Genomic DNA, 25,980 nt, shown 5'->3' with positions numbered 1-25,980 from the left:
CATTAACAAATATATTTTGCATTTGTATGCATGTTGTCATTGATGAATACTGAATCTAGATGTACAACTGTTATGTCCTATGGTATAGTATGGGCAACAGATCCAGATACCGAGACTGCGTTGTGCTCTATTTACACACATCAAAAGGTCCATTAAGGATCCAACAAGGATCTGGATCTGTCACATAGCGCTCCTCACACTAATTAAACAGCATGTCCCAGTTGTATATCGGAGATGTCTTCCATACTTAAATGGTATTATCCATGGGGAGATGATCTCAATATAGAGTGAAATGTGACCGTAAAATCGGTGTGAGAAACAAATATCAATTCATCCAACAATGAATCCCACTAGTAGTATCCCAACGAATAGGGTTATAGCCAATCGGATTTCGATCAGATCTGCTAAATCCAAATCCAATTGGATTACCAAGATGTTAGATCTGAATTTGAAACCTGAATTGCTAAACTCGAATCGGTTTTGAATTTAGCCAATTTCTAACTGAATGTGCTTAAAACAAAGAAAAGAATTATTTACCTATTAACTTATATAATAAGTTTATATAAATAGAAAGTATCAAATATTTTATTTAAGAGAAAATGTTAAATGTTAAATGTACTAATCACAAATTTTATATAATCGAGCATAGTCTTATATATATAATTATATTACATATATAAAATAATAATATATAATTAAACCGTTATATGCTATCTTTTAGTTATCCCTAGACAACTAGACACTAGATACAACCTATTAGATCTCTTTTGATTAATTTTTTCCCCACTTGTTGGTCAATTGGCTATTGGTCAATAATGACAGCTTGTCCCTTATCAATACATAACTTAATAAAAAACTTTAGCTTGGGTGTGGGTAAAATAGTAATTGCCCTCAATATATCTTTTGAAAAATATGGATTTGCTCAATGCAGATTTTTTATTTATACTGCATGGAGTCTGGAACTCTGGATCCCCTACCAACATGGTCTAACACCTTACATCTTTATATAGCAGGTCATTTGGAATATCTCCCGATGATAATATCTGAAATAATGATATCATCATCGGAATCGGAACATGTTCATAATACATGGCGGGGATGTACTGTAGGACGTTGTGGGAGTTGATTCGGTCTCGGTATTCGATGGAACGTGTTTTGTTGGTAGATCCCGACTCTGATGTATCATGCCCAAAACTGATCCCAACAGTCAAAGTATTATCTAAAATAATACGTTATCATGGTGGATATGATTGATCCAAAGGTGCTACCGTGCTAGTTCCTCATTCAACCACCCTTTCTTCTTTTTTTGTTATTTATTAATATATATTTTTCGTTTCCAACTTGAAATCTACTAACATCTATGCTTTCCACTATCTGCATTCAGCATGCATCCTATGTACATTCAAACGTGTATGTATGATTTAATAATTGTGCTAGTCATTGAAGAGTGCAAATTGCAATGTTTTTCTCCATTTTTGTGGGTAAACGAGGCAGCATTGGCGTTTCAATCGTCTCTTTTAGTTAATGGAACATGTCGGCACATGGACTTTTGGATACAAATCATAGAAGTGCAATGCAATTCTGAACCAGATTTTGTACATGCTTCTATTTTGCATTTATTTTTCCCTAATTATGATTTATACTCCTATCTAATACAAAATTTACACAACTTTCCGCTCACCAAATTTGTGGTTTGCTAAATTTTCATTTAAAAATGCAAAGGTATCCGCCAAAGTTGCCACGTTGCAACTTTCAACGGATTGGCAGAATGATGAATCCAGTTGTGGCCCCTTTAATCCACTATATTTTAGATCATTGGGCCGAAGAAAACCTATTGTAGTGTGAGCAGGAGTCCTTTCTGTAATTGTGCAATACAAACGACACCAAGGAAAGAGACCATCACACATGGACAGGGAAGAGAGATTTAAAAATTGCAACCTTCCAACCGGATCAATTTCGTGGGCTCCATCACTGGCTCAGACTACATACTCTGCAAGTTCTAGTTTCTTATTTTTCAGGTCCAGTTAGGCCATCATGAGACATGAGATATTTTTCAAATTTCATGGTATTCTCTTAAACATGGGCGACCCACTGATCCAGGGTAGGTTAAACTTTCCACTTTCTACTTTCAAATTTCTAGATTGATCAAATTCTTTAATTGGTTCTTTCTGAACGTTGAAGTTGAACCACTAAGCCGGCGAAAATAAAGCAGAAGACCAGTTCAATGGGCCAAGACCGCCGGGCGCTGTCTGCGAAAGCAAAAAAGAGGAAAAATGCAAATCAAAGTGGTCATTTGGCTTCAAGCACGCGGATTTAGGTTCTTACTTCTTTTCTGAGACCGAGTAGAGTGCGTGGGTCTCACGTGTAGTGATCGCGGAGATTAGATGGAATAATGGAAACTGGGTTAGTGAATATGTCGTGACTCGTGAGCAACCGACTGACCGAGCATTAATTGGATGATAGAATGGGACCCATCTTTCATCCAAAAAAGTAGAATGGGGACCCGACCCATTGAATTATTCAACTACCAGTTGACGATTTACTATTCAGTACCGACAACCGGGGCCCGCTAAACCGTTTCTTTCCTCCAGCTCCATTCAACCGGTACGGGCCCTTACACTCGGTTTTCGATTTACAATCTGGTTTCCTTGACCTTCTACAGACTCCGGATCTCTTCCCCACAATAACTCTGTCCGCGTTTACCCACAAGGGTACAATACATTACCTCCGTACATCAGAAATATCTCCCCTTCATAATAATACTATGTAGGTATGTAGATAGTTTCTTTGAATTTGTCGGTGTTAGCCAGAGTGATTTTATATCGAAGGAGATGAACTATGTCGTTTATTTATATTTTTCATTTTAAACATTTCCTATTTTTGTTATTTGGTTGTGTAACACTTTAAATGTTTTTTAGTTTTTACCTTAAAATAATATCCATCAAAGTGTATTACATCAGCATTTGGTTTCAAGAACCGATGAGGCATTGGGGGAAAACAAAAATTTGACATTTTTCTCAAATGTCCCATGCATGAAAATCAAAGCATTTTAATTTTCTACCATTTATTTGATAAGTAAGAAAACCAAATAATTGTTTCAAATTGTTTCATGTGCAATAAACGCCAGGGCCTATGTGGTGTTGATGTAGTGGCTTTCTTTCGATAAACGCCCATGAAACCAAAGACAACTGAAATCTTATGCCAACAAAACATGTTCCAACCCTCTACCAACTTGATCTAAGACCACACATTTCATTATGAGACTGGGACCCACCATAAAAGTGGGACCTACCATATATGAGATGTGCAGTGTTAGATTGTGTTGGTAGAGGGTTGGGACATGTTTTGTTGGCAAGTAATCCAAACTCATACCGGAGGGCTGAACCTCCCATGAAGTTGTACGCAAGCATCCTTCAATGTTTGCTATTGATGGATACATAACTGGTTTATATTAAAGGGAAAATTCTTGATTAGTGCCTTGTACTTTGTGACTAGTGTCACTTTGGTCCCTAAACTTTAAAATACGACAATTCAATACTCAAACTTTCAAAATATAACAATCCAGTACTTATTATTTATCAGCATTTAACCTGTCGTTGAGTGACATTTAAAAATGACACAAATGCTCTTCGAGTGTCATTTAATTTTCTTTATCAACCATCTAAATGTTGACAAAAATTTAGTGGTCCCAAATCCTTGCTTCTTTCATTCAAAAAAATTGGGGTTACGTTTGATTGGGCATTCTAGTGACCCAACTTTCTTGAATAGAAGAGACAAATGCTTTTGGACTATTAATAATTTTTTTGTTAATGATTAGATAATTGATAAAGAAATTTAAATAACACTCAAAGGGTATTTGTGTCTTTTTAAAGTCACTCAGTAGTTCATTAATAGGAATTTGGATTAATTAAATGCTTTAGTTTTTCAACATGTTGTGGAACTAATAATGAGGTTCTATGCCAATAATTAATTCATGGGCCCCACTATAAAAGATGCGGGCCCCATGTATTTTATTACTGACGTGGAATCTTTTTATTGGTTCGACAGCTTGATGAACGGTCAAAAGCATTCAATTAAATCTTACTTGATTAATCACCGGTTAACGGCAAGTACTGAAGTATCACATTTAAAAAATTTTTGTACTGAATTGTCGAATTTTAAAATTTAGGGACCAAAACGACACTAGACGTAGCCACGTAGGTAATAATTGGGAATTTTCCCTTCTGCAAATTTTTCCTCAAACTGACGTTAACGTGAGTACGTGTCCGTTAGTTGAACAACGGCGCTTGCGTCCTAATTAAAAGGAGCCAGAGATAAATGCGTCACGGCCATCCATAACCCATTTTTTACTGTTGCCCCACCTTCGCATTGCTTCATCCGATCCAAGGGGGGCCAGAGCAATAACACCAAAGGCCGTGACCGTGAACCAGCTGGACCAGGACCCGGAAAGATATCGGGTTGACCCGAAATTAATTGCAATTAACAATTAATAAAGCTTCTCCATTGAAAGTAACTACCGAGTACCGACCACCGGTGCCGTTTTTCCATGCCTGATAGTTGAGTTGATTCCCCGATGTCAAATCAGAGCTTTTTTAAGATTAGTTTTTCCGTAATCGATAATCCTAGGAAATGAAAAGTCGGAAAACCCGTGGGCAGTGAAAATTCTCTCCAGTGTTCTCATTTTGAGTCCTGCATACTTCCCTCTTATCTTCATTAGTGCCTGTGAAAGACTGTGAGTGAAGAAACTGCAGAGCACGAACAGACGAACAGTAGCGGTTTTATTTTCTAATGGCGAAGAAACGTTTCCTTTACTCTGTGTTCGTTTTCATTGTCATTCTGGCAATCGCCGGCGTCGGCTGGAGTCGATTTATTACAGAGAGCTCGCATTCTGATCTGGTTTCCGATGGGATCAATAATGCCCAGACAAAATCTCCGCTCCTACTTATCAAGAGGCTTCGTGCGTCCGAGAGCTGTGAGAATACGTACGGTTTCCTCCCCTGCACCACTACGGTTGTTGGAAATCTCTTCCTCATCATTGTATACGGATACTTGATGTTCCTTGCAGCGAGTTACCTTTCAGATGGAAGTGAGCTTCTGCTCGCGATCCTTGGCCCTGGTCTCATTGGTGGTCTTTTCCTTCCTATTCTTGGTGCTCTTCCAGATGCCATGCTCATCCTTGGTAAACCTCTATCAATTCATTTCGCTATTAATTTATCTCTCTGTATCTTGTTTTTTTTTTTCTTTCCTTTTTTTTTTTCTAACGAGAGCGACTGTTTAGTTAATTTCCGGAAAATTTTGTCTAAGATTAACCAACTACGCATTTTATTGAGTAAACAGGGCCTGTCACTAACCTGCTTATATTTGTATTACAAACTTATATGCTCTCATTTTAGGAGTTTTTTTTTCACTTCTTGAATTTGACTATCGATCTAGATTTCTTTTTCTCCTTTTGTTAAGTCCTCATTGTTTTGCTATGATTGTAATAATATGTTACCTTCTAATGTAGATCTCCTTGAAGGGATGCGTTTTTTTTTACATGTAGTCGATGCAGCAACTTGGCCTTTTATGGCCATAGCATGAATAATTCGTGATGATCTCAACTTGATGTAGAGTAAATAGCCCAGAATATAGAGTTGTTTGCTAATTTTTTTATTATACTTCTTGATTGGCCTGCTGCCTTAAGTTTGAATTGTACACTTAGTTTAACACTCATTTTTCCTCTAGTTACTTGGAAATTCTTACGTGTACTTGTTTCTTTACCTTGTTCTAGTTTGCTTGATATTCTTAGAGTTTCTTTGAAAATTGAACAACACTCTATTTTCAGGTAGGTAACATGATCAAGGGAATTTATGTTCCACTGAGATTTCTGATAAACACACACACCCCATGTGGTGAACATGTTGTAAAGTCTTTTTAATGAAAAGCATACTAGTATAAGTAATGTTATTTATTGTAGAGCATAGATAAAAATATAAAATGCAATAATATACAATATATGGTACAGTAATCATCTTACCCTTTTCCTTGCCTAACATGTATACAAACACCATACAAACACCATAGGATGCAAAGATTTTCCTCAGAAAATGCCTCCTTGTATTGATGCCCCCTGATGACTATGGGCATTACATCTAGGCCTGTTCACAAGCTGGTCTTCAGGCTTGTTCCATTAACATTTTACACTGCTTTGGGCTTGGGATTCAGGCCGGGCCCATTCAAATTTGGCAAAAGCTCAACCCAAGCCCAGCACATCAACAAATATACTTAAATCCAACTTCAAGATTTCTCTTTCATTGGGAGTGAAAAAATGTCCCTTTCCAATGCTGATCCTATTAATCCTGTTTCTTGGATGGTTAGACTGGATAAAGACCTAATGTCAATCATTTTTAGAATGTTGGGACAACTCTCAGACTGAAACCTGTTTTTCATGATTATCAGCCTGAGATTTTACCTCCATGTTAAACAATTGCTTTATATCTTGAGTTCCATTTAACTTGCCTCCTTTCTTGCATGTAACTTGGTAAAAATTACTTCATTCCTCTAGGCCAGCAGTAGTATCCAAGATTTAAGGATGTTGTGGATAAATATTAGTGTCTACTGAAGTGCTAGAATATGTTTCCTCTTGATGCAGGTACTGATGCCAATTCCACTTCAAGGGTTTTCTTACCTACATACTAATTTTTTTCCACCTATTGATTTTCTATTGAGTTCATTCCATTCCATATTATTGAAGTATCCCTTTTCTCCAATATTATATTATATGTAAAGACGTTTTACTTTTCTATGCCATGTTTTTTATTCCAGTTAAGGTGTTATTGTGGAACCAATTCTAATCATGCATCTAATCTTGGCTTTTTGGATTGATTCTTATTACTTTCTTGTGTTTCCACAGTTTCCGGACTCTCTGGAAGTAAAGAAACTGCTCAGAGTCAGGTTTTGGTTGGAATGGGCTTACTCGCTGGATCAACTGTCATGCTTCTGACATTACTTTGGGGATCTTGTGTTGTTGTTGGTAAATGTGATATTGAGGAATCAATTGCAGTAGATTCACAAGATACAAAAAGACTAAGCTTAGTTGGTAGGCTCCTGCATTATCTTTTTTTGAGCAAGTTATTGCCACCATTAAGAAGAATATATTCTAGTTAGTTGGATAATGCTGAAAACAGAACTTCCCTTCCAATTTGCATGCATTAAGCATGCTTTGCCAACTTATATTTATATGCTTCATGTTTGTCTCGAACTTGCCTCTAGAGATACAGCTATCATTGTTGCTTTGCCAGGCGCTTTCTTTTAGCTTGCCCAAGTGCCTGGTTGTTTTTGTATAAGATGCCATATAATATTTTTATATATTTTACTTTGTGAGATTATAATATTACAATAGACATTATTACACCATTTTATTCAATTTGTTGGTTTATAATATTTTCATACATTATATTTTAAAAAAATATACTATTTCCTTCTTTTTCCTTTATTTTTACTATTTTTCTTATTTGTGAGGCTTTGATCAACACACAAGTCAGTGGATGCTGTGTTGAACCCTTGAAAACTTATCTGAACCAATAAGCAAGTACTTGAAGATTTTTATCCTATCCTCCTTCTTCTGCCCCATTATTTGCTTCTTTTTTCTGGGACTAAAATAGGGGCTCCACCCCTTTTCATTTTTATTTTCTCTGTTTTTCTCTTTCCTTTTTCTATGATTACCTTCCTCTTCTTGAATGGACAAATTAGGGGCTCCATGACAGTGTTTTCTTTTCTTTCTTCTTTTTCTTCTCATGAATATGTTAATTTCTATGTTTTGATATGATGTTGATATTTATTTGATGAAGATTATTGGTAATTATTGGTGAAAGATGATTGCTTGGTTGTTATGAACCCTAGCAAATTATCCTAGGATTTAGGTTTTTTACTTTCAAAAAATCCATTGCTTAGGGGTTGCCTAGTTCCCCTGTTGCGTAGCTTCATCTCGGTGCCTTAACAACTATGGCTACAAAAATGGAGCTTAGTAAACCTATTGTGATCACAGTGGGACAGCCTATGTCAAATTTTGTGCAAGTCATGACATTATGAACTGGCCTGAGAATTTGAAATGATAAATGGCTATTGCCTTCAAAGATTGAATGCATTTTAACTTTAATATTGTAAGTTGGTCTGACATTGATAGTTAGGGGTAACAGAAGCTAGCAGTTCCTTGTGTAGTGTGACCTATTGTTGAAATATGTGTAATTGAGGTTGCATAACCATGAGGTATTCTGGTTATGTAATGTCGACTCGTGATACTATGAATAGTAAAAAGAGACTCCATGCCTCCCAAATTTTCTCATCTCAAATGTAAATTAAGGTAGTGTAATTATTTAATTGATGGGTTGACTAGGGGGCTTTTTTTTTTATTTCTTTTGAAGGGCTACACAACAGGGGTTGTCCATCCCCCAACCCAGGAGCAGGCGGGATTCGATCCCAAGTCTCTGCTACGATCAGCAGGAGACCTTACCAACCAGCTGGTTGGGGGCTTTGAACATGAGATTTATAATAATTGCTGTATGCTTTTGTAAGTTCTGTTTGTGCATATTCTAGTGCATTTGAAAGCCTTTTGTGTTACTTCTGTAAATCAGATATATGTTAATAAAACATAGATACTTGAAAAGAAAAGAAATGAAAAAATGACAAGATGAAATTCTGGAATACAATTTACATTTTTAGTACTTAAATATTAACATTTGTTTGTATAACAGTTTGACATCAACATATGACAGTTTGGCATCAACAAAATTACTTACTGCATGCACCTTAATGGCTTGGATGCAGGATTGACCTGTAGGGTTAATCTAATCCACTGAGAGTCTGTATTATGTTCTGTTCATGAGGCACTTCAATACCTCAGTTTGCAGAAGAACCGTATTGCTCAATTTGCTAAATAGAATGCATAATGCAAGAACTCACTTTCATGTTCAACTGGGTTAGATCCGATTGAGGTCAACCTTAACCCTAATTGAACCCAATGACTTTGGATTTGGTTCAGATTGGGCTTGATTTCTTCAATTCTTTTTACTAAAACTAGTAAGTGTGCATGTGACAATTTTTGATGATGATGATAGTAAATAATATGTTTTCAAAAGTTTTCTACATTTTTTTATATTTCTATGTTTATAAAAATTATTCTTATTTATCACACTTATTTTTGTTTATATGATGAATATACCATATTGGAGATGTGCCCAAATGTTTCCTACAATTTTCTTTTTTGTATTTTTATAACTTTTGTGTGTTTTCATCTTTATTATTAATAATTATTATTATTATTATTATTGTTATTAGTATTATTGTTATTATTATTATTTAATAAAGACGACAAGGGTTTACACATTTGACCCAAAAGGTTGAATTGTTGACTCGCCACCAAACAGGAAAACAACTTCATTTTTGTGTTGATTTTAAATTTGTATTTTATTTCTATCATCAACAAAAACAATTATTCTTTGTCAGACCTATGTTTTAATATGGTTTTTTTTATCAATACCAGAACCAAGTTTATTAAAAGAAGAAATTTAGTACAAAGAAGGGGGGGAAACACTCTTAACCTATTTTTTTTAATATGGTCAATTAATACAAGATTCAATAAAAGAATGGGAGTTAATACCATAAATATAAGAGTTAACGAGAGGGAATTGAATGAGGAGAAATCCAATAGTTCAAATTACATTTTGTGCCCTCACAATTAGAGAGACTAAATTAGAAATATGGGTATTCTAGTCAAGAATAGGATTCAATGAATTTAATGGGAGTTAATACCTTAAATATGAGACTTAATGAGAGGGATTTGAATGAGGACAAAAGTGGTTGTTCAAATTAAATTTCTGCCCTTACAATGAAAGAGGGACCAAATTCAAAAATTGGGGTATTTTAGTCAAACATAAGTTCTACACTCCCATTCACACTTTTAGTAGTAGTATAGATATTAGACTTGAGAATGAAGGTTAATTGACTTTATCATTATTATATGTAGTATGTACAAAGCCAAAGTTATGGTGCTTCAGGAATATTATACTTATATTATACTAGAAAGCTTTTTATCTTAAAATTGTTGGTACACATATTTGGATACATACAAGCATGGTTGCATATAAACATACGTACACATGGACATGCATGCATACATATACATGTACTTTCATATGGATAGGTGCCAAGTAGGTGGTTGGTAAGGTCTCTTGCTGGTCGTAGTGGAGACTTGGGATCGAATCCCGCCTGCACCTGGATTGGGGGGGTTATGGGTTGGGGGATGGGTTACTCCCCCGCCCCTGGTTGTGTAGCCCTTCAAAAGATATAAAAAACAAAACATTTTCATATAATGTTTATTTATACAAATATGGAGAAATGTTGGGTTAAGGTTGAGTCATGTTGCCCAAGGCCTCAACTCTAAAACAACCAAAAGTTAAGTCAGTTTCATATTTTCCAACCCTAACCCCAACCCAAATTTCAACCTGACCCAACTCTTTTGGGATGGGTTCAGGTTAACCTGGCCCAAGTTGCAACCCCTACTCAGCAGAAAAATCCATGGTGTTGTAGGTAAAGCATGAGTTAAATGCAACACAAAGAATTGGTTAAATACCTTGGACACTTAAGGTTTCTAGATAGAGAAGCTAGAACTTTAGCTCCCAATCTGAACTCATCGTTCAAGTGGACACCCTAATCAATCAACAGTCTAGCTGACTGACTTGACTCCTTAGGTAAATTAGGAGTAACAAGGGAAAATCTTGTTTGGGGAATGCTTGGACCAATGCATGAATAATAGAACTCAATTTCAGCAACTGAACTCAGCATTATTAATGTTTTCTTTGTATCAAGGCCATCACCCAATGTTTGGTTCCAGCTAGTTTGGGCCATCTGAGGGATAGACTGGATACAGACCTAACCTTGGAAACTTTTTTGGACAAAGTGGCTGCTCTCAAACTCAAACCTGCACTCTCACACATGTCAGCCTGTGATTTTACCATTGCATCAAGCAACGGCTCCTTGATGATTTCTTCTATCTGCCTATCAAAAACTCTGGACAGGATGTAATTTTTTTTCTTACAAGCAATGAATCATTGTTTCATTACTGTTGCTTATAAAAATGCAACACAAAGCACATTTCTTTCTGATCTTGCTTTAACTTATTTTTTGATAATTAAACTTCAAATCTTATTAAAATAGCTATAATTAGCAAACATTACAAGACACCCATGGAGAGGTGGGAGGTGCATCCTCTTACAGAGGATAAACAATAAATTACAAAAAGGCCCAAAACAATTGAACCCTATTAACCCCTTGTTTGCAACTTTGCATTTGACTTTCACTTTAAAGATTTCTTTTTCCCAAAGCCAAGTTATATGAAACCTCATAACTATTGTACTATAATTTGTAATTGTCCTTGTACTGATTATCTGAATTGTTTCTTAAAACATTTCTATTGAACTGTCCTTTTTTTTATGAGAACCTTCATAGAGTGAAATTGGTGTTTACAATCAACATCTATAGCAGCAAACCATTTTGCAACTGCTAAATCCTGCCTTTTTATCTAGAAACAACATAACCCACAATTTATAATTTATCCATCTTTGCAGGATCTGGTATTAGTACTGATATATGGACTAGCTATGCTGCAAGAATCATGGTTATATCTGTTATCCCATTTATCATTGTACAACTACCACAAATCTTGCATTCATCTTCTGGAAGACACTTAGCAGTCCTGATTGCATTCATTGTTTCCGTTGCATTATTAATCTCTTACTGCCTTTATCAGGTATTCATTTTTTTCTCAATTAGAAAAAAATCAAGTATCCATTTCTTATATTTTTTTGATTTATCAGATAAGAAGTTTATTTTTAATTGTCAAGTATACTGGAGGGACATACAGATAATGATTCTGAGAATTGGTTTACATTTTGGATTAATCAGCATGAAAAAATATGGTTCCTTCTGATGCAAATATGGTTTTTGTAATAATTGGGATGTGCAAAAGTGAATTATATTTGTATTTATTGTTTTTTGAGAAAAGATAACTGATTTCATTAAAAGAAAGGGAGGGATGTACATGGCCTTCTCAACAAAGAAAACAAAAACAAAGGCCACTAAATATTTGGTGAAGTATTTGAGCTATACAAAAAGTCCCTTCCCAACCCAGATTTTGCTAGGTTATCTGCCAAATGGTTTAACTCTCTAGGAATCCATCTGAAACTGCACTGCAAACAAGAGGGAAATCTCACGAATTTCTAACAGAAGGCGAGAGAGCTTCCAAGGATCGGGAATATGTCCAGATGCCCAATTTATGACATTCCTTGAGTCCCCTTCCTCTGCAGTGGATCTAAACTACCGCAACTTGGCAAATCTGAGGCCTTCAAGGAGGACTCGAGTCTCTGCTTCCGTTGTGTTATCTTCCTTGTAAGGACCACTAAGAACCCAAGCCAAGTTACCATTCTATCTGCACAAAAGGCCTCCAATTGCAGCTTTGGGTGAACCCTCCATAGTCTTCCTGAAACTTCCACCAAAGTTCATGATATACTCACTTTCTTGTCTTGGGATGATTGTAATAGGAGGTTGAGGATGAAACAGGGAAGTCAAAATTAAATCACCAATTTCTTTGCAAGTCACCCAGATTGAAACCAGCAAAGACTTTACCATTCACCATCCAGCTATTAAGATTAGCTAGGACTTGACCTCTTAGAGTCTCCAAGGAAGAATATTTCTCTTCAAAAATTATCCTATTTCTTTCTTCCTTAATATTCCAAATGACAGCATGGATAACCACTTTCCAAAAACATCTTCCTCTCTTGCCCATTTTGATCTTCAGCCTTTGCCAAGAGTAAATGACCTCTTCTACAAAATTTTGGGGAGTCCAGCTAAGTCTGCTCCTTGCAAAAGGAAGTATTGCCACAGACTTTTTGCCACTTTACAAATGACTAGGAGATGTTCTATTGATTCACCTTCACTATAGCACATGATGCAAACATTTGGATAGATGTATACCCTGTCTTGAAGCTTCTTTTGGAGGTTGTCACAAGTATATATCTTGTGCATTATGAATAAAAGGACTCATATGAGAAAGTAAGGGAAAAATACAGTGGAAATGTATTGGAAATTTGGAATATATCAAATGGGAGAGAAGAGCAACAAAGTCCGAGAAGTAAATGAAGGCCCCTAGAAACAAAAAAGCCTTGTGCAAGAAGATTCAGATTTGATCTAATCTCAGTATGTGATTGAACCTGTGTAAAGAAAAGTAGTATGCATTTGGTTGTCTTAAAACACTGCTCTAGGTTTAAATAAATGGTGATTGGATCACAGAGGGAGATTACAAGTCACATATCTCCAAAGTAGGAGGTTTAGGCTAGGCAATCAAATGAGAATATCAAATAGAAGATAAAGATTTAAGGGATTAAACCATATATGTTAGTACTTGATACTATAGGGAGACTTGGAAGAAGAGATAGTTATCATAATTATGTCATATGCACCTTAAATAGTATCTGATGAAATTATTAAGCATCTGGGAAAACTTATTTCACATGGACTAAGGGACCTTGGAAGATGAGGCATTTCTTTAGAGAAGCTAAAGTTCTTGCATCTAGGGTGAACATCTCATATACTTGCTTAAAGAATTTAATTTATGCTTTGGCTGATACTGTATCCAGATTGGGGGTGATTGGTTGGATTTATTGGAGAGCTGTTGTTGGGTTACTCTTTAGTCAAGACTGGGTTGGAATTTCTTTTAGTACACTGAATGGACCTTTGAGTTCTCAGAAAATGACTCTTCAGAGGCTCAAGTTAATGTTTTAAAACACGGAGGCATGACACTACCTAGAGGTGTGAGGCGTAGTCCTGAATGTAAGAGCATAAGCCTTCTGAACATAAGGAGGTATAATCCTCCTTAAGAGGAGGAAGGAGGAGGAAGGGGAAGAGGAAGACGAAGAAGTGGGAGGATCTCATTTTTCTTTATTTATAAGGCAAATTTCTTGAACTACCCCTACTGCTTAGCTAATTGACAAACTGTATCCTTACTGATTAACTATTGTCTTGCACCACCCTACTGTTTCTGACAATTGACTAGCTCTACCCGTCATTATGGTCCATTGATATTCCGTCAAAACCCGTACACATGTGACACTATGTGACACATAATTCTTTTAAAACCCAATATTACCCTGTTCGTCTTTTCCCCTCAGGCCATTTCTTATCATCTTCTTCATCCTCCTCTTCTAGCCTTCATATTCAAGCACATCACCACGACAACCATTGGGGTTCTGCCTTCAAAGATCATTCGTGTGGTCAGGGAACTAGCAAGAGTGATTGGTCAGAGGGGCTGGTTGCTGGGCAGGTTGTTGATATCAGGTCTACTGGATTCTGGTGTTGGCTTGGAAGAGCTTGAGTTCATCCATCTTCACAAGACCGTGGCATTGCTAGAAGGATCCATCTTCTGTACCACCTCCAGTGTAGACATGCCTGGTGCTGGCTACCAACTCACCAAACTCCTCAGCCTCCGCCCCTTCATCAAACGATTCATGATGTACCAATAAGGCTACTTCACCGGTGGCATTGTGCTTCACCTCGCTGAGAACAACGCCGACGCGTGTGTCCTTGTCATTTTCTCTGAAATCACCACTATCACTTTCTAGGGACCCTCTGACACCCACTTGGATTCTCTTGTGGGTCAGGCTCTTTTTGGTGGAGCAGCAACCGTGATCGTCGGAGCTTACCCTGATACATCCATCGAATGTCCTTTGTTCCATCTTGTGTCAGCGGCCTAGACCATTCTTATCAATTCTCATGGAGCCATCGATGGTCACTTGCACGAAGTTGGCCTAACATTCCACCTGTTGAAAGACGTACTTGGGTTGATCTATAAGAACATCGAGAAACCCAAAAGGATGGAGCCTTGAGCTCAGAGTTAATCTCTGGCAACCGGTACTTACAATGAGCTCTGACATTTCATATTGATCAATTAATTGTTTGTAGTTGCATGTGAATCAACTCAATTCAACTCATCTTTAATCTCAACTGTTTGGGTTTTGCAATTGCAATCCATAATCTCTAATTTCCATTATCATGAACTCAAGGATTCTGATGTGATCCTTCAAGAACACTAAACACCATATATTGATTAACTCTGAGATCAGATCAGGTGTGATTAACTCGGAGAAGTCTATAAGGATGGAGCCTCTGCTCCGCTTCTTGGAGCCTCTACCCCACCTCTTTGAATCTGCCTTAGCTCCGCATTTCACATGTTAGTGAGCTCGGTGTTATCCCAGCCTAGACGAAGATTCTCCTCCTCTACTGCCTGTGGGTCCAACAGAGGGGCCGGCTCAGACTTAGGAGGCGGCAAATTGAGATCGAAATGCAGTCTGTTTGAAGAGCTAACACTGCTTCCATCACCCCCGATAGAAAGAGGTGAGTCCCCCATGGTGGAGAGGGCCCAATTGAAAAAATCGGTTATTACTGCTGCTCCTCTATGCCGCTCTCATCACTCTATTCTTTGTCGAATATTCCCGTCAAAGGGACAACGAATGGATGCCGGAAGGTTACCGACATAACATTCAATTTGTTCTCGGAAATCTATGAAGGTGTTGTTTCCATGTGCTGGATTCTTCACAGAAGGTAAATTTTTGTAATTGGATTGGTTTCTGTATTTGAGTTGATGTTTTGTGGTTGAAACTCGGATTTGTCGAGATTTGTTGTTAGTTAAGTCTTTAATCTTGCTAAGCTCTTGCTGGACCCCTCCACCTCACAGCTTTGCCAAACTGAACTTTGATGGCAGCAATATGGGCAATCCAGGGCCCTCTGGAATAGGGGGAGTGATAAGAGATAAAAAAGGGAATCTGTTAGCTATGTATTCTGGTCCAATTGGGGTGGGAGATTCCTTGAGGGCTGAGATACTAGGAGCTCTTGAAAGGGTAAAAAGGGTTAAGGACATGCATATTAATAAATTGACCATAGAAGGTGATTCTGAAATTGTGGTGAGCTGGATAAAAGAGGACAATTCTAAGCTCTGGAATTACAGCAATGAAAAGAGGAAATTTAAGTGGCTGACTAAGGACATTGAAGTTCGTTGTACATGGGTAAAGAGAAGTGCAAATTCATTGGCAGATGGTTTAGCTAGTCAAGGGGTGAACAGAAACTTTATTTTTCGGGCTGTTTTGTAATTGCTTTACGGTTTGGGTGTACATTGGTTTATTAGGGAGTTAAGATTTTTTAGCTCCTCATTTGTTACATAATTTCTCAATCCTTGATAAAATTCACTGTTATTGATAAAAAAAAGTCTTTAATCTTGCTTTTCAGAAAAGCAAGAATTCACAGGGATCCCAGCACCAAATCTGCAAGGAACCCGGGTAAGAAAAGCAAGAGTTCACAGGGATGATGACAGGTTTGGAACCAGGAAAGAGGTGCCAACGCTTGAGCAAAGATGGATGGAATTTAATGGAAGGATAAAACTGACTTTTCATCCTTTCTGTTAGAATTTAACGGCCATGACAATTGTCAGAAACAGTAGGGGTGGTGCAAGACAATAGTTAAACAGTAAGGTACAGTTTGTCAATTAGCTAAACAGTAGGGGTAGTTTAAGAAATTTTCCTATTTTTAATAAAAATCTTTTGGCCCTTGTGTACAATTCTTGTATTTTTCTTGCACCCTTTACCTACTTTTTCGGATTTTAAATAAATGTTTTTTAGTTCTTACTGATAAAATATTTAGAAAAAGGAGTAATAGATGGGTCCAGATTTAGGAACTGCCAAGCAGTTTGAGAAGTTGGACTTTTGGATGCTTCGACCATTAGACTTTTTTCCAGTGGCCGGTTAAGTTTTAAATACGAAGAAGAAAGAGTCTATGGTCCAAATTGACAAACCCCAGTCCAGTCCAGTTTCCAAAATGTTGGTATGAGCAATTGACATGAATCATAATATCACTAAAAGTAAGGAGAAAATAGAAGAAACTATTATCAGCACAGGTGAGAGGCTCTAAAGGGGACATAAATCCTGGTGCTTATCCTTCATGTGTGAGTCCTCTGTTTCAAGAGTGGAAAAAAGCATTAACCACCTTTTGTTGACTTGCTAGTTTACAACTCAGGCATGAAACCACTGTCTTCTTTCTTGGGACATCTCATGCACCTCCTTCATACATTCATGAGCTATTTTCTCCAAATTTGGTCTCGTCACACAAAAAGGCACAAGCATTGCATGAAGAGGGTCCTGATCAAGGCCCCGCCCCTTTCCAATTTAGAAGCTTTTGGCTTGAGAAGAAATGATTCTTATGCTACATTAAAGAACAGTGGAATTCTAATATGAATGTTGTAATGTTCAGTTGAATAGGCTATAGAAAATTAAAATCAGTGGAGTAGGGGCATCCTAAGAGCTGTTGACAAACACAGGGGGAACTCTTAAAATCAATTATTGACATTGATAGGCTTGATTGAAATGTCTGGGCCTCTAATAATGATGAACAGGAATACAAGTGTTTCATCAAAGCAAAGTTACAATAGGGTGAGAGGATGACATTATCTAGAAGAGATCAAGTGGAGGCAAAGGGCAATGTTACTGGCTCAAAGAAGATAACAACATAAAGTACTTCCATAAAATTGCCAATGTAAGAAATTTGGAAAACACAATTAAATGGCTGAGGGTAAATGGAAAGTTGGTGTAAGATGAAGGAATCATGAATGCTATATTAGCTCTTTTCAGGGAATAATAGGTCAACATATGAAAACTGAATGGCTTACATTTTTCTAACCGGTAGGTAGAAGAATTGAAGCAACCATTTATTGAAGTTTTGAAAGCAATAAAGGAGATAAATGGTGACAATGCACCAGTATCAAATGGTTTCCACACAATTAAATGGCTGAGGGTAAATGGAGAGTTGGTGTAAGATAAAGGAATCATGAATGCTATATTAGCTCTTCTCAGGGAAAAATAGGTCAACATACGAAAACTGAATGGTGTATGTTATTGTTCGGTCTGCCTGTTAGACTGATAACAGTTAAGGAAGGGAGAGAGAAGAGAGAAAGGAGAAGAGCAGAAGAGAAAAAAAAGGAGAAAAGATTCTGGTTCGAATGAGAGAAAAAGTTCACTCTCCCATGCGGCCAGATGTATTTTATATTACTAAAATAATGTGGAAAAGTCACATATACCCCTACTTAAGTTAGGGACATTAAATCTAACATAAACTTACACATCAACACCTAAACAAAAGCACAAAGACAGAATTACCCCTACATACTCGACACTAACACTCCCCCTCAAGCTGGAGAGTATATATCATATAATCCCAGCTTGTTACATATGTAGTCCACTCTCCCCCGACTTAACCCTTTAGTAAACAAATCTGCCCACTGGTTCCCTGTGTTGACATATGCAATGTCTATCACTCCACTCATCACCTTCTCTCTAACAAAGTGAAAGTCAACCTCTATGTGTTTGGTTCTCTCATGAAACATCGAATTAGAGGAAATGTGAACTGCAGCCTGATTGTCACAGTAGATCTTCATTGGAGTATCAATAGTGTATCCCATCTCCTGTAGAAGGTTCCTTAGCCACACTAATTCACAAGTAGTATGTGCCATAGCTCTATATTCTTCCCCTACACTGCTTCTTGCCACAACTGTCTGCTTCTTGCTTTTCCATGTCACCAGATTACCCCCAAGAAAAGTGCAATAGCCTGTGGTAGATCTCCTATCAAATACAGAACTGGCCCAATCAGCATCAATATATCCTTCTATTTCAAGTTTTCCACCACTTCTATATATCAAACCGCAACCAGGAGCCCCCTTTAAATACCTCACAATCCTTATAACCGCATCCCAATGTGGAACCAGAGGTTTCTGCATGAACTGACTTACCACACTAACTGCGAATGAAATGTCTGGCCGAGTGATGGTTAGGTAGTTCAGTTTACCTACCAGCCGCCGGTATCTGCCAGGGTCTTCAACCACTTCACCCATATCACTGCTCAACTTAGTGTTTGTTTCCATAGGAGTTTCAACTGGTTTAGCACCTAACAAACTTGTTTCTTCAAGCAAATCAAGAGCATATTTCCTCTGGCACAAGTTAATACCATGCTTGGACCTTGCTACTTCTATCCCCAAGAAATACTTCAATTTACCAAGGTCCTTTGTCTGAAAATGTTCCTGCAGATGACAATAGCATCTACATACACCACTAATAGGATCTTCCCTGCCTAAGAGTCATGACTGAAGACGGAATTGTCAACTTGGCACTGTTTCATACAAAACTTCTTTACTACCTCACTAAATCTGCCAAACCATGCTCGAGGAGACTGTTTAAGCCCATAAATAGCCTTCAGTAGCCGACACACCTTTCCATCCTCCCCTTGAGCAACAAACCTCGGTGGTTGCTCCATATAGACCTCCTCGAGCAGATCACCATGCAAGAAGGCATTCTTGATATCAAGCTGATAGAGGGGCCAATCATACATCACAGCAAGAGAAATCACAACACGGACTAAACCAATCTTAGCAATCAGGGAGAAAGTCTCTGTGTAATCAATACCATAGGTTTGGGAATACCCTTTGGCAACCAATTTAGCTTTCAGCCGCTCTACACTACCATCAGGTAAGTACTTAACCGTATAAACCCACTTATAGCCAACAACCTGCTTACCAGGAGGAAGAGTGGTGAGTTCCCATGTATGATTATGAGCCAGAGCTAAAAGTTCTTCTTCCATCGCACAACACCATCTTGGAGAGGCAAGGGCTTCCTAGACATCCTTAGGTATAACAACAGAGGATAACAAAGAGATAAATTGGCGATGGGAAGTGGAAAGGTGAGTCAATGAAACATAATTAGAAATAGGATGAAGGGTACAACTGTGCTTACCTTTCCGCAAGGCAATGGGAAGATCAAGATCAGATACTGGGGTCGGGGCTGGTGTGGTAACAGCTGCCGGATCTGTCAACAATGATGAAGCTGGAGGAGGTGCCGGCACATGTGGGCGATGTGTATACATGTGTATACACGTGATGGATCGGTGGTCGCTCAACAGGTGGTGGCACCGGAGGTAAAGACTTGGTCACTACAGGAACAAGGGAAACAGAGTCCAGAACTGGAAGAGGAAGGGGAGGAGGTGATGAGGAGGAAGAAACATCACCGGACCCCAAGAAGAATGGAGTAGACTCAATGAAAGTAACGTCAACACATACAAAGGAACGTCGAGAGCTAGAGTGATAACACTTATACCCTTTCTAAGTCCGGGAATAGCCAAGAAAGATGCACTTAATAGACCGTGCATCTAACTTGTCCATTCCTGGCCCCAGATTATGAACAAAACAAACACATCCAAAAACTCGAGGAGAGAGAGGAAACAGAGACAAGGTAGGAAACAATGTGGTGAATGGGGAATGACAATCAAGGATAGACGTGGGCATCCAGTTAACCAAGAAGCAGGAAGTAAGCACTGCATCACTCCAAAAGGATTTGGGAACATTCATGTGATGCATGAGGGACCGAGCTGTTTCCAAGAGGTGACGATTCTTTCTCTCAGCCACCCCGTTTTGTTATGGGGTGTAGGTACATGAAGTCTGATGGATAGTGCCATGTTGGTCAAGGTAGTCTTGAAATGATGAAGAGAGATATTCACGACCATTATCGGAACAAAAAATTTTAATGTGAACACCAAATTGGTTGCGAATCTCATCATAAAACTTTTGGAAAATGGTAAACAATTCACTTCTTTCTTTCATTAAATAGAGCCACGTCATCCTTGAATAATCATCAACAAAAATGACAACATATTTATATCCATTGTATGACATCACTTTATAAGGATCCCAAACATCTAAATGAACCAAAGAAAAATGACTCAATACACGATTATCAACTCTAGGACTAAAGGGAACACGATGATGTTTCCCCAACTGGCACGACTCACAATCCAAAACAGAAAGATGACTCAATGAAGGAACCAAAGATTTCAAAACTTTCAGTGAAGGATGACCAAATTGACAGTGCCACTAGAGAGGAGAGAGGGACGACTGGAGAGTTGTTGATGTACTTCCACAACCATCAAGATAATACAATCCACCAGCTTCATGCCCTCCACCAATCTTCATCCCCGTCTTGAGATCTTGTAAAACACACGAAGAGGGGTAAAAGGTAATGGAGCAATTAAGAGACTTGGTCAACTTACCAACAGACATAAGATTAAAAGGAAATTTAGGGACATACAAAATTGAGGATAGGGATACAGGGTCCAGGTCAACATTACCAACACCACAAATGGAGGATGTGGAACCATTAGCAAGGGTAGCAGATTGTGATGTTGGGCAATGAGAGAGGGAAGAAAGCACACCTGCAGTTCCAGTCATGTGATCGGAGGCTCCAGAATCAATAATCCAGGGATGGGGTGTGGATGCTAGACAAGCCATACCTGAGTGTGCGAGAGTGGTCGTGTTCTGCTGAGATGTGTTCTGTACTAACCTCTCATACTCATCACGGGGAATACTCATCATCTCCATCCCAGCAACATCTGTGGATGTAGGAGGTACTTGATGGCTCTCCTGTCTGAAGCTACTGTCACAGGTCACGACATGATTGGCCCAAGTTGAAGGTGGACCATGCAAGTCATAGCAATAATTGATGGTATGTCAATCCATACCACAATGTGTACACCTCCTTGGACCCGAACTACGTCCTCTGCCACAGGCTCCCCCTGAATCTCGACCTTCAGTACGACCACCACCACGGTTATATGTAGGTCCACTACCACTACTCCAACCATATGCCGGTCCACTACTACCACTACGGTCAGACTGAGCTCCCCGAGCTCCTCCTCTAACACCACGGCCTCTGGATACTGCTAACAGCTGATCTATCGGAAATATTAGGGTTCTTGGTAGATCCAATGGAAATCCTCCTGAGTCGAGCAAACACCTCTTCTAAGGAAGGGAGAGCTGACCCTCCTAGTATCTGAGCCCGCACTGGTTCATATTCAGATTTCAGCCCCACCAAAAACCGAGTCACATCAAGTTGTTCTCTTTGTTGTCTCTGAATTTTGACATCAGAAGTGAGGGGGAGGGCTTCTTAGAAACTGCAGCAACCAACCACAAACACCACAACTGGAGGCATAGAAACCTCCAAGGGAAGAGGGCTATCACTCCTTTTCAGCCCTGTCCCTTATCTATAGCTGATGGCAAAGAAAATAAGAGAAAACCCTAGGCTGGGTGTGCAGATAACAGAATTCTGGGCAGATCCGATTTGCTCAGTTCAGCTCTGATACCATGTTAGTGTTCGGTCTGCCTGTTAGACTGATAACAGTTAAGGAAGGGAGAGAGAAGAGAGAAAGGAGAAAAGCAGAAGAGAAGAAAAAGGAGAAAAGATTCTGGTTCGAATGAGAGAAAAAGTTCACTCTCTCATGTGGCCAGATGTATTTTATATTACTAAAATAATGTGAAAAAGTCACATATGCCCCTACTTAAGTTAGGGACATTAAATCTAACATAAACTTACACATCAGCACCTAAACACAAGCACAAAGACAGAATTACCCCTACATACTCGACACTAACAGCATACATTTTGCAGACTGGCAGGTAGAAGAATTGAAGCATGAATTTATTGAAGTTTTGAAAGCAATAAAAGAGATAAATGGTGACATTGCACCAGTATCAAATGGTTTCCACATTAGTTTTAATAAATTTTGTTTGATAATAGCATGGCATACCAAGTTACAGGAATCATCTTCTCACCTGGAGGCTTTTAAATTTACTAGGCAATATATTTGATAATATGATAGCTAATTTCTTCTTACTCATCAATGCTGTCGTGGCACAAGGTTTCTGTAAATAAATCCATAATTACCAAAATATGCATGTTGTATAATAATAATAATGCATTTATTTACTATGATTCTGATATGGTAACTGCTGACATGAAAATCAATAGTGCCTACTAACACTGATTTGTCCTTTATTTCATAATTTAGTGAAGTTGCTTTACTTGTACTTTTTAAAATTTATTGAATAATTATTTTATGTCCCTGCCATTCAAGTATCTTTAGTGTTTATTAGATGGACTCCAATCCTCTTATCATCTTGCAGGTTGGAATTATGATATTAACTATAACTCTTTCCTATTTTAACTGAGTTATCTTTCATATAATCTTGCTTAGGTCTTTCAACCTTGGATTCAGCAGAGAAGACTTGAATATGCAAAGCATAAGCATGTAATCTCTGGAATTTTGAAATATCTGAAAAAGCATTCATTAGGGAAGCTCCTCAAAGATGATGGTGAACCTAATGAAGATATTATAAAAAGGTTAGTTTGTTAAACCTCTCAAAATTCATATTCCCTTTTTTATGCACTCAATAAGTAGGGATTGTTATATCCTCTAGTGCCTACTTGATCACTGTCTTGTCAATACAATCACAGGTTATTTAAGCAAATTGATGCAGATAAGGATGGACACCTTTCAATTCCTGAGTTAAGAGCACTGATTATTGGAATTGAACTTGAAGAGATAGATTTAAATCGGGATGATGCTGCTGAAAAATTAATGAAAGATTTTGATCAATCTAATGATAATTTGCTTAACGAGGAAGAGTTCGTCGAAGGAATAAAAAAATGGTTGTATGAAGCCAAGCGTTCAACAGATTATGTTCCTTTTTCTGGTTCTCATACTTTACGTTATATAGATGGTTTTCATAAGGTAATTTTTCTTTCCTATTTATTTTCTTTTTAAATATTATTGTAGGTGTTTCTCTAATCTTAGCTTAAGTGTTCTAACATTTCTGAAATGCATACAGCAAGCCAGGCAAGAACATATTCTGCTTGGAGATGCCAGTGATGATGTCATAGAGGGTGTTGAAAATCCCAAGTGGACTTCTATTAAAGCAGTGTTGATGTTGCTTCTGGGAACTGCTATAGCAGCTGCATTTGCAGATCCCCTTGTAGATGCTGTTCAAAATTTCTCCAGTGCTACAAGTATTCCTTCCTTCTTCATCTCATTTATTGCATTGCCTTTGGCTACCAACTCTAGTGAGGCAGTGTCAGCACTTATTTTTGCCAGCCGAAAGAAGAAGAAAACTGCTTCTTTAACATTTTCTGAGGTATGTTTCCTCCTTTAAAATAGCTTTGAACAAATATAGCATGTATATATGAAATGTGTAACAACTATCTCCTTTGTACAGCCTCTGGTTGTACTTTTATATTGAATGAATTGATACTTCTTGTCAAAAAAAAAAAGAATTATATTATGGTCAGTTGGATGCATTCAGTGCATACACATTAACCCCTCTCTTTTGGCTGGATTCTTGAAAAATGCACCTTCTGCTTTTCTTCACAATCTGGAGCTTGTTCCAGGACATGTGGGAATAGCATTGGATTCCAGATCTAGTACTACTAGGACTGGTTATATAAATGAAATGGATATCTACACCAGTCTTCTATCATTATCATCAGCATCATGAGCAGCAGCAGCAGCTTAGAATGTTTTTGCAGACATAATTTATGATATTCATACATTCTCAATGGAATAAATTTCTCCTATTTCACAGAACTGTGCAAAACAAAAATAATCCCGAGTTTTTAATTGAACATATGAAACGACAAGAACTGTTTATTGTCAACATCCTGTATATGTAATAATGATTTTAGGAACTGCAAAACTGAAAGACCCACTATTATGTAAAAGATTATAATCTGTGTTATTTTCTGCAGATCTATGGGGCAGCAACCATGAACAACATCCTTTGTCTGTCGGTCTTCCTAGCACTTGTTTATGTGAGGCACTTGACATGGGACTTCTCTGCTGAAGTGCTCGTCATTCTTATAGTTTGTATAGTAATGGGTCTCTTTGCTAGCTTCCGCACGACCTTCCCATTATGGACCTGTTCGGTGGCGTTTGTGCTCTACCCATTTTCTTTGGTTCTGGTTTATGTTCTTGACTATGTATTTGGGTGGTCATAGACTTGTCAAATAACAAGAGGCAAACTGACGGTAGAGATTCCTAATCAAATCGTCCTTCTAGGCTTCTACCCCCACCCCCACCCCCTCCACTTTTTCTGCAGATTCCTAGTGTGTATTTTCTTTTGGTTCATGGCCTAGTGTGTATTTCTTTTAGCAAGTCTTTCGCACCTTGTGGAAATGTTTACCAAGATTGACATTTTATATAAATCCTGAAATATTCTGTTGCATGTTTGCTTCCTGCAATCTATTTACATCTAATGAAACAAATTGGTGATCTGAACCAGTACGTGGGTTTAGGGAAAATATTAGGCTGTGTTTGGTTTGAAAGAAAAGGTAGGGAAAGGAAGGCAGAAGTAGGGAAACCAGGCTTAAGGGTGTATTTTTTAAATCTCAATCAATAGACCAGGTCTTGACTAAAGGTGTCGGCTAACAAGAGATGGTAAGGTCTTAGGTAGCTCATCTTTTGATAAGTGATAGGTAATTGTTCATATAGACCTGGAATCAACCCCTGCATTCATCACACAAGACACCAGTGCTTTTGTGCCTCAATCCACCCCCCCGCCCAAAAAAAAAATAAAAAAAATAAAAAAATAATAATAATAATAAAAAAAAGCAGGGCAGCCTACTCTGGTTCTTCCAGGTTGGTTGGGTTGGGCTAGCCCTGCCCAGAGGATTATCTACCAAAGCTTTGTGACTATGCTCCATAACAAATCTTCAATGAAACTAGTGGCCAAAAAAGAGGATGCAAGGAGTGGGGAGGAGTATGACAAGTGCATGATAATTAGACCTGTTCATGGGCCGAGATGAGCTTTGCCTCTTTATCAACAGAAAATGTCCAAGTCCAAGCTTGAGCCCAGCCCGACCTTCGGGCCTAGACCTTGAGCCTGAGCCCAGCTCTTGTATAAGGCTCGAAGTCCAATCTGCACATAAAATGTCCTATTTTTTGTGTAATTTAATAAACTAATATTATATTAATTTGATAATAATCTAATAAATTAATTCATATTTCCTGAATGGTAAATTAATATTGATAATAACT

At 38.0% G+C, this 25,980-nt stretch overlaps 1 protein-coding gene across 1 annotated transcript; it reads left to right on the top strand.

Annotated features, from left to right (window-relative positions):
* The first annotated feature begins 4,524 nt into the window (after nt 1-4,524).
* On the top strand, nt 4,525-25,168 carry LOC104613162 (sodium/calcium exchanger NCL-like). Its single transcript, XM_010280876.2, has 7 exons — nt 4,525-5,179; nt 6,893-7,078; nt 11,604-11,785; nt 23,146-23,291; nt 23,406-23,682; nt 23,780-24,082; nt 24,693-25,168. Exons 1-7 carry the CDS (start codon nt 4,789-4,791, stop codon nt 24,939-24,941), a joined length of 1,734 nt encoding a protein of 577 aa, XP_010279178.1. The 5' UTR covers nt 4,525-4,788; the 3' UTR covers nt 24,942-25,168.
* Nucleotides 25,169-25,980: the final 812 nt, after the last annotated feature.

This window comes from Nelumbo nucifera, chromosome 1 (genome assembly GCF_055504915.1).
Source record: "Nelumbo nucifera cultivar China Antique chromosome 1, China Antique-T2T, whole genome shotgun sequence".
NCBI lineage: Eukaryota > Viridiplantae > Streptophyta > Magnoliopsida > Proteales > Nelumbonaceae > Nelumbo > Nelumbo nucifera.
Note: the sequence above shows the minus strand (reverse complement) of the source record. Positions and strands in the feature narration are given on the sequence as shown.

Coding starts and splice junctions, on each gene's coding strand:
- LOC104613162 (XM_010280876.2), top strand. CDS start 4,789: ATGGCGAAGAAACGTTTCCTTTACTCTGTGTTCGTTTTCATTGTCATT. Junction 5,180..6,892: donor AGATGCCATGCTCATCCTTG/GTAAACCTCTAT, acceptor GTGTTTCCACAG/TTTCCGGACTCTCTGGAAGT. Junction 24,083..24,692: donor CTTCTTTAACATTTTCTGAG/GTATGTTTCCTC, acceptor TATTTTCTGCAG/ATCTATGGGGCAGCAACCAT.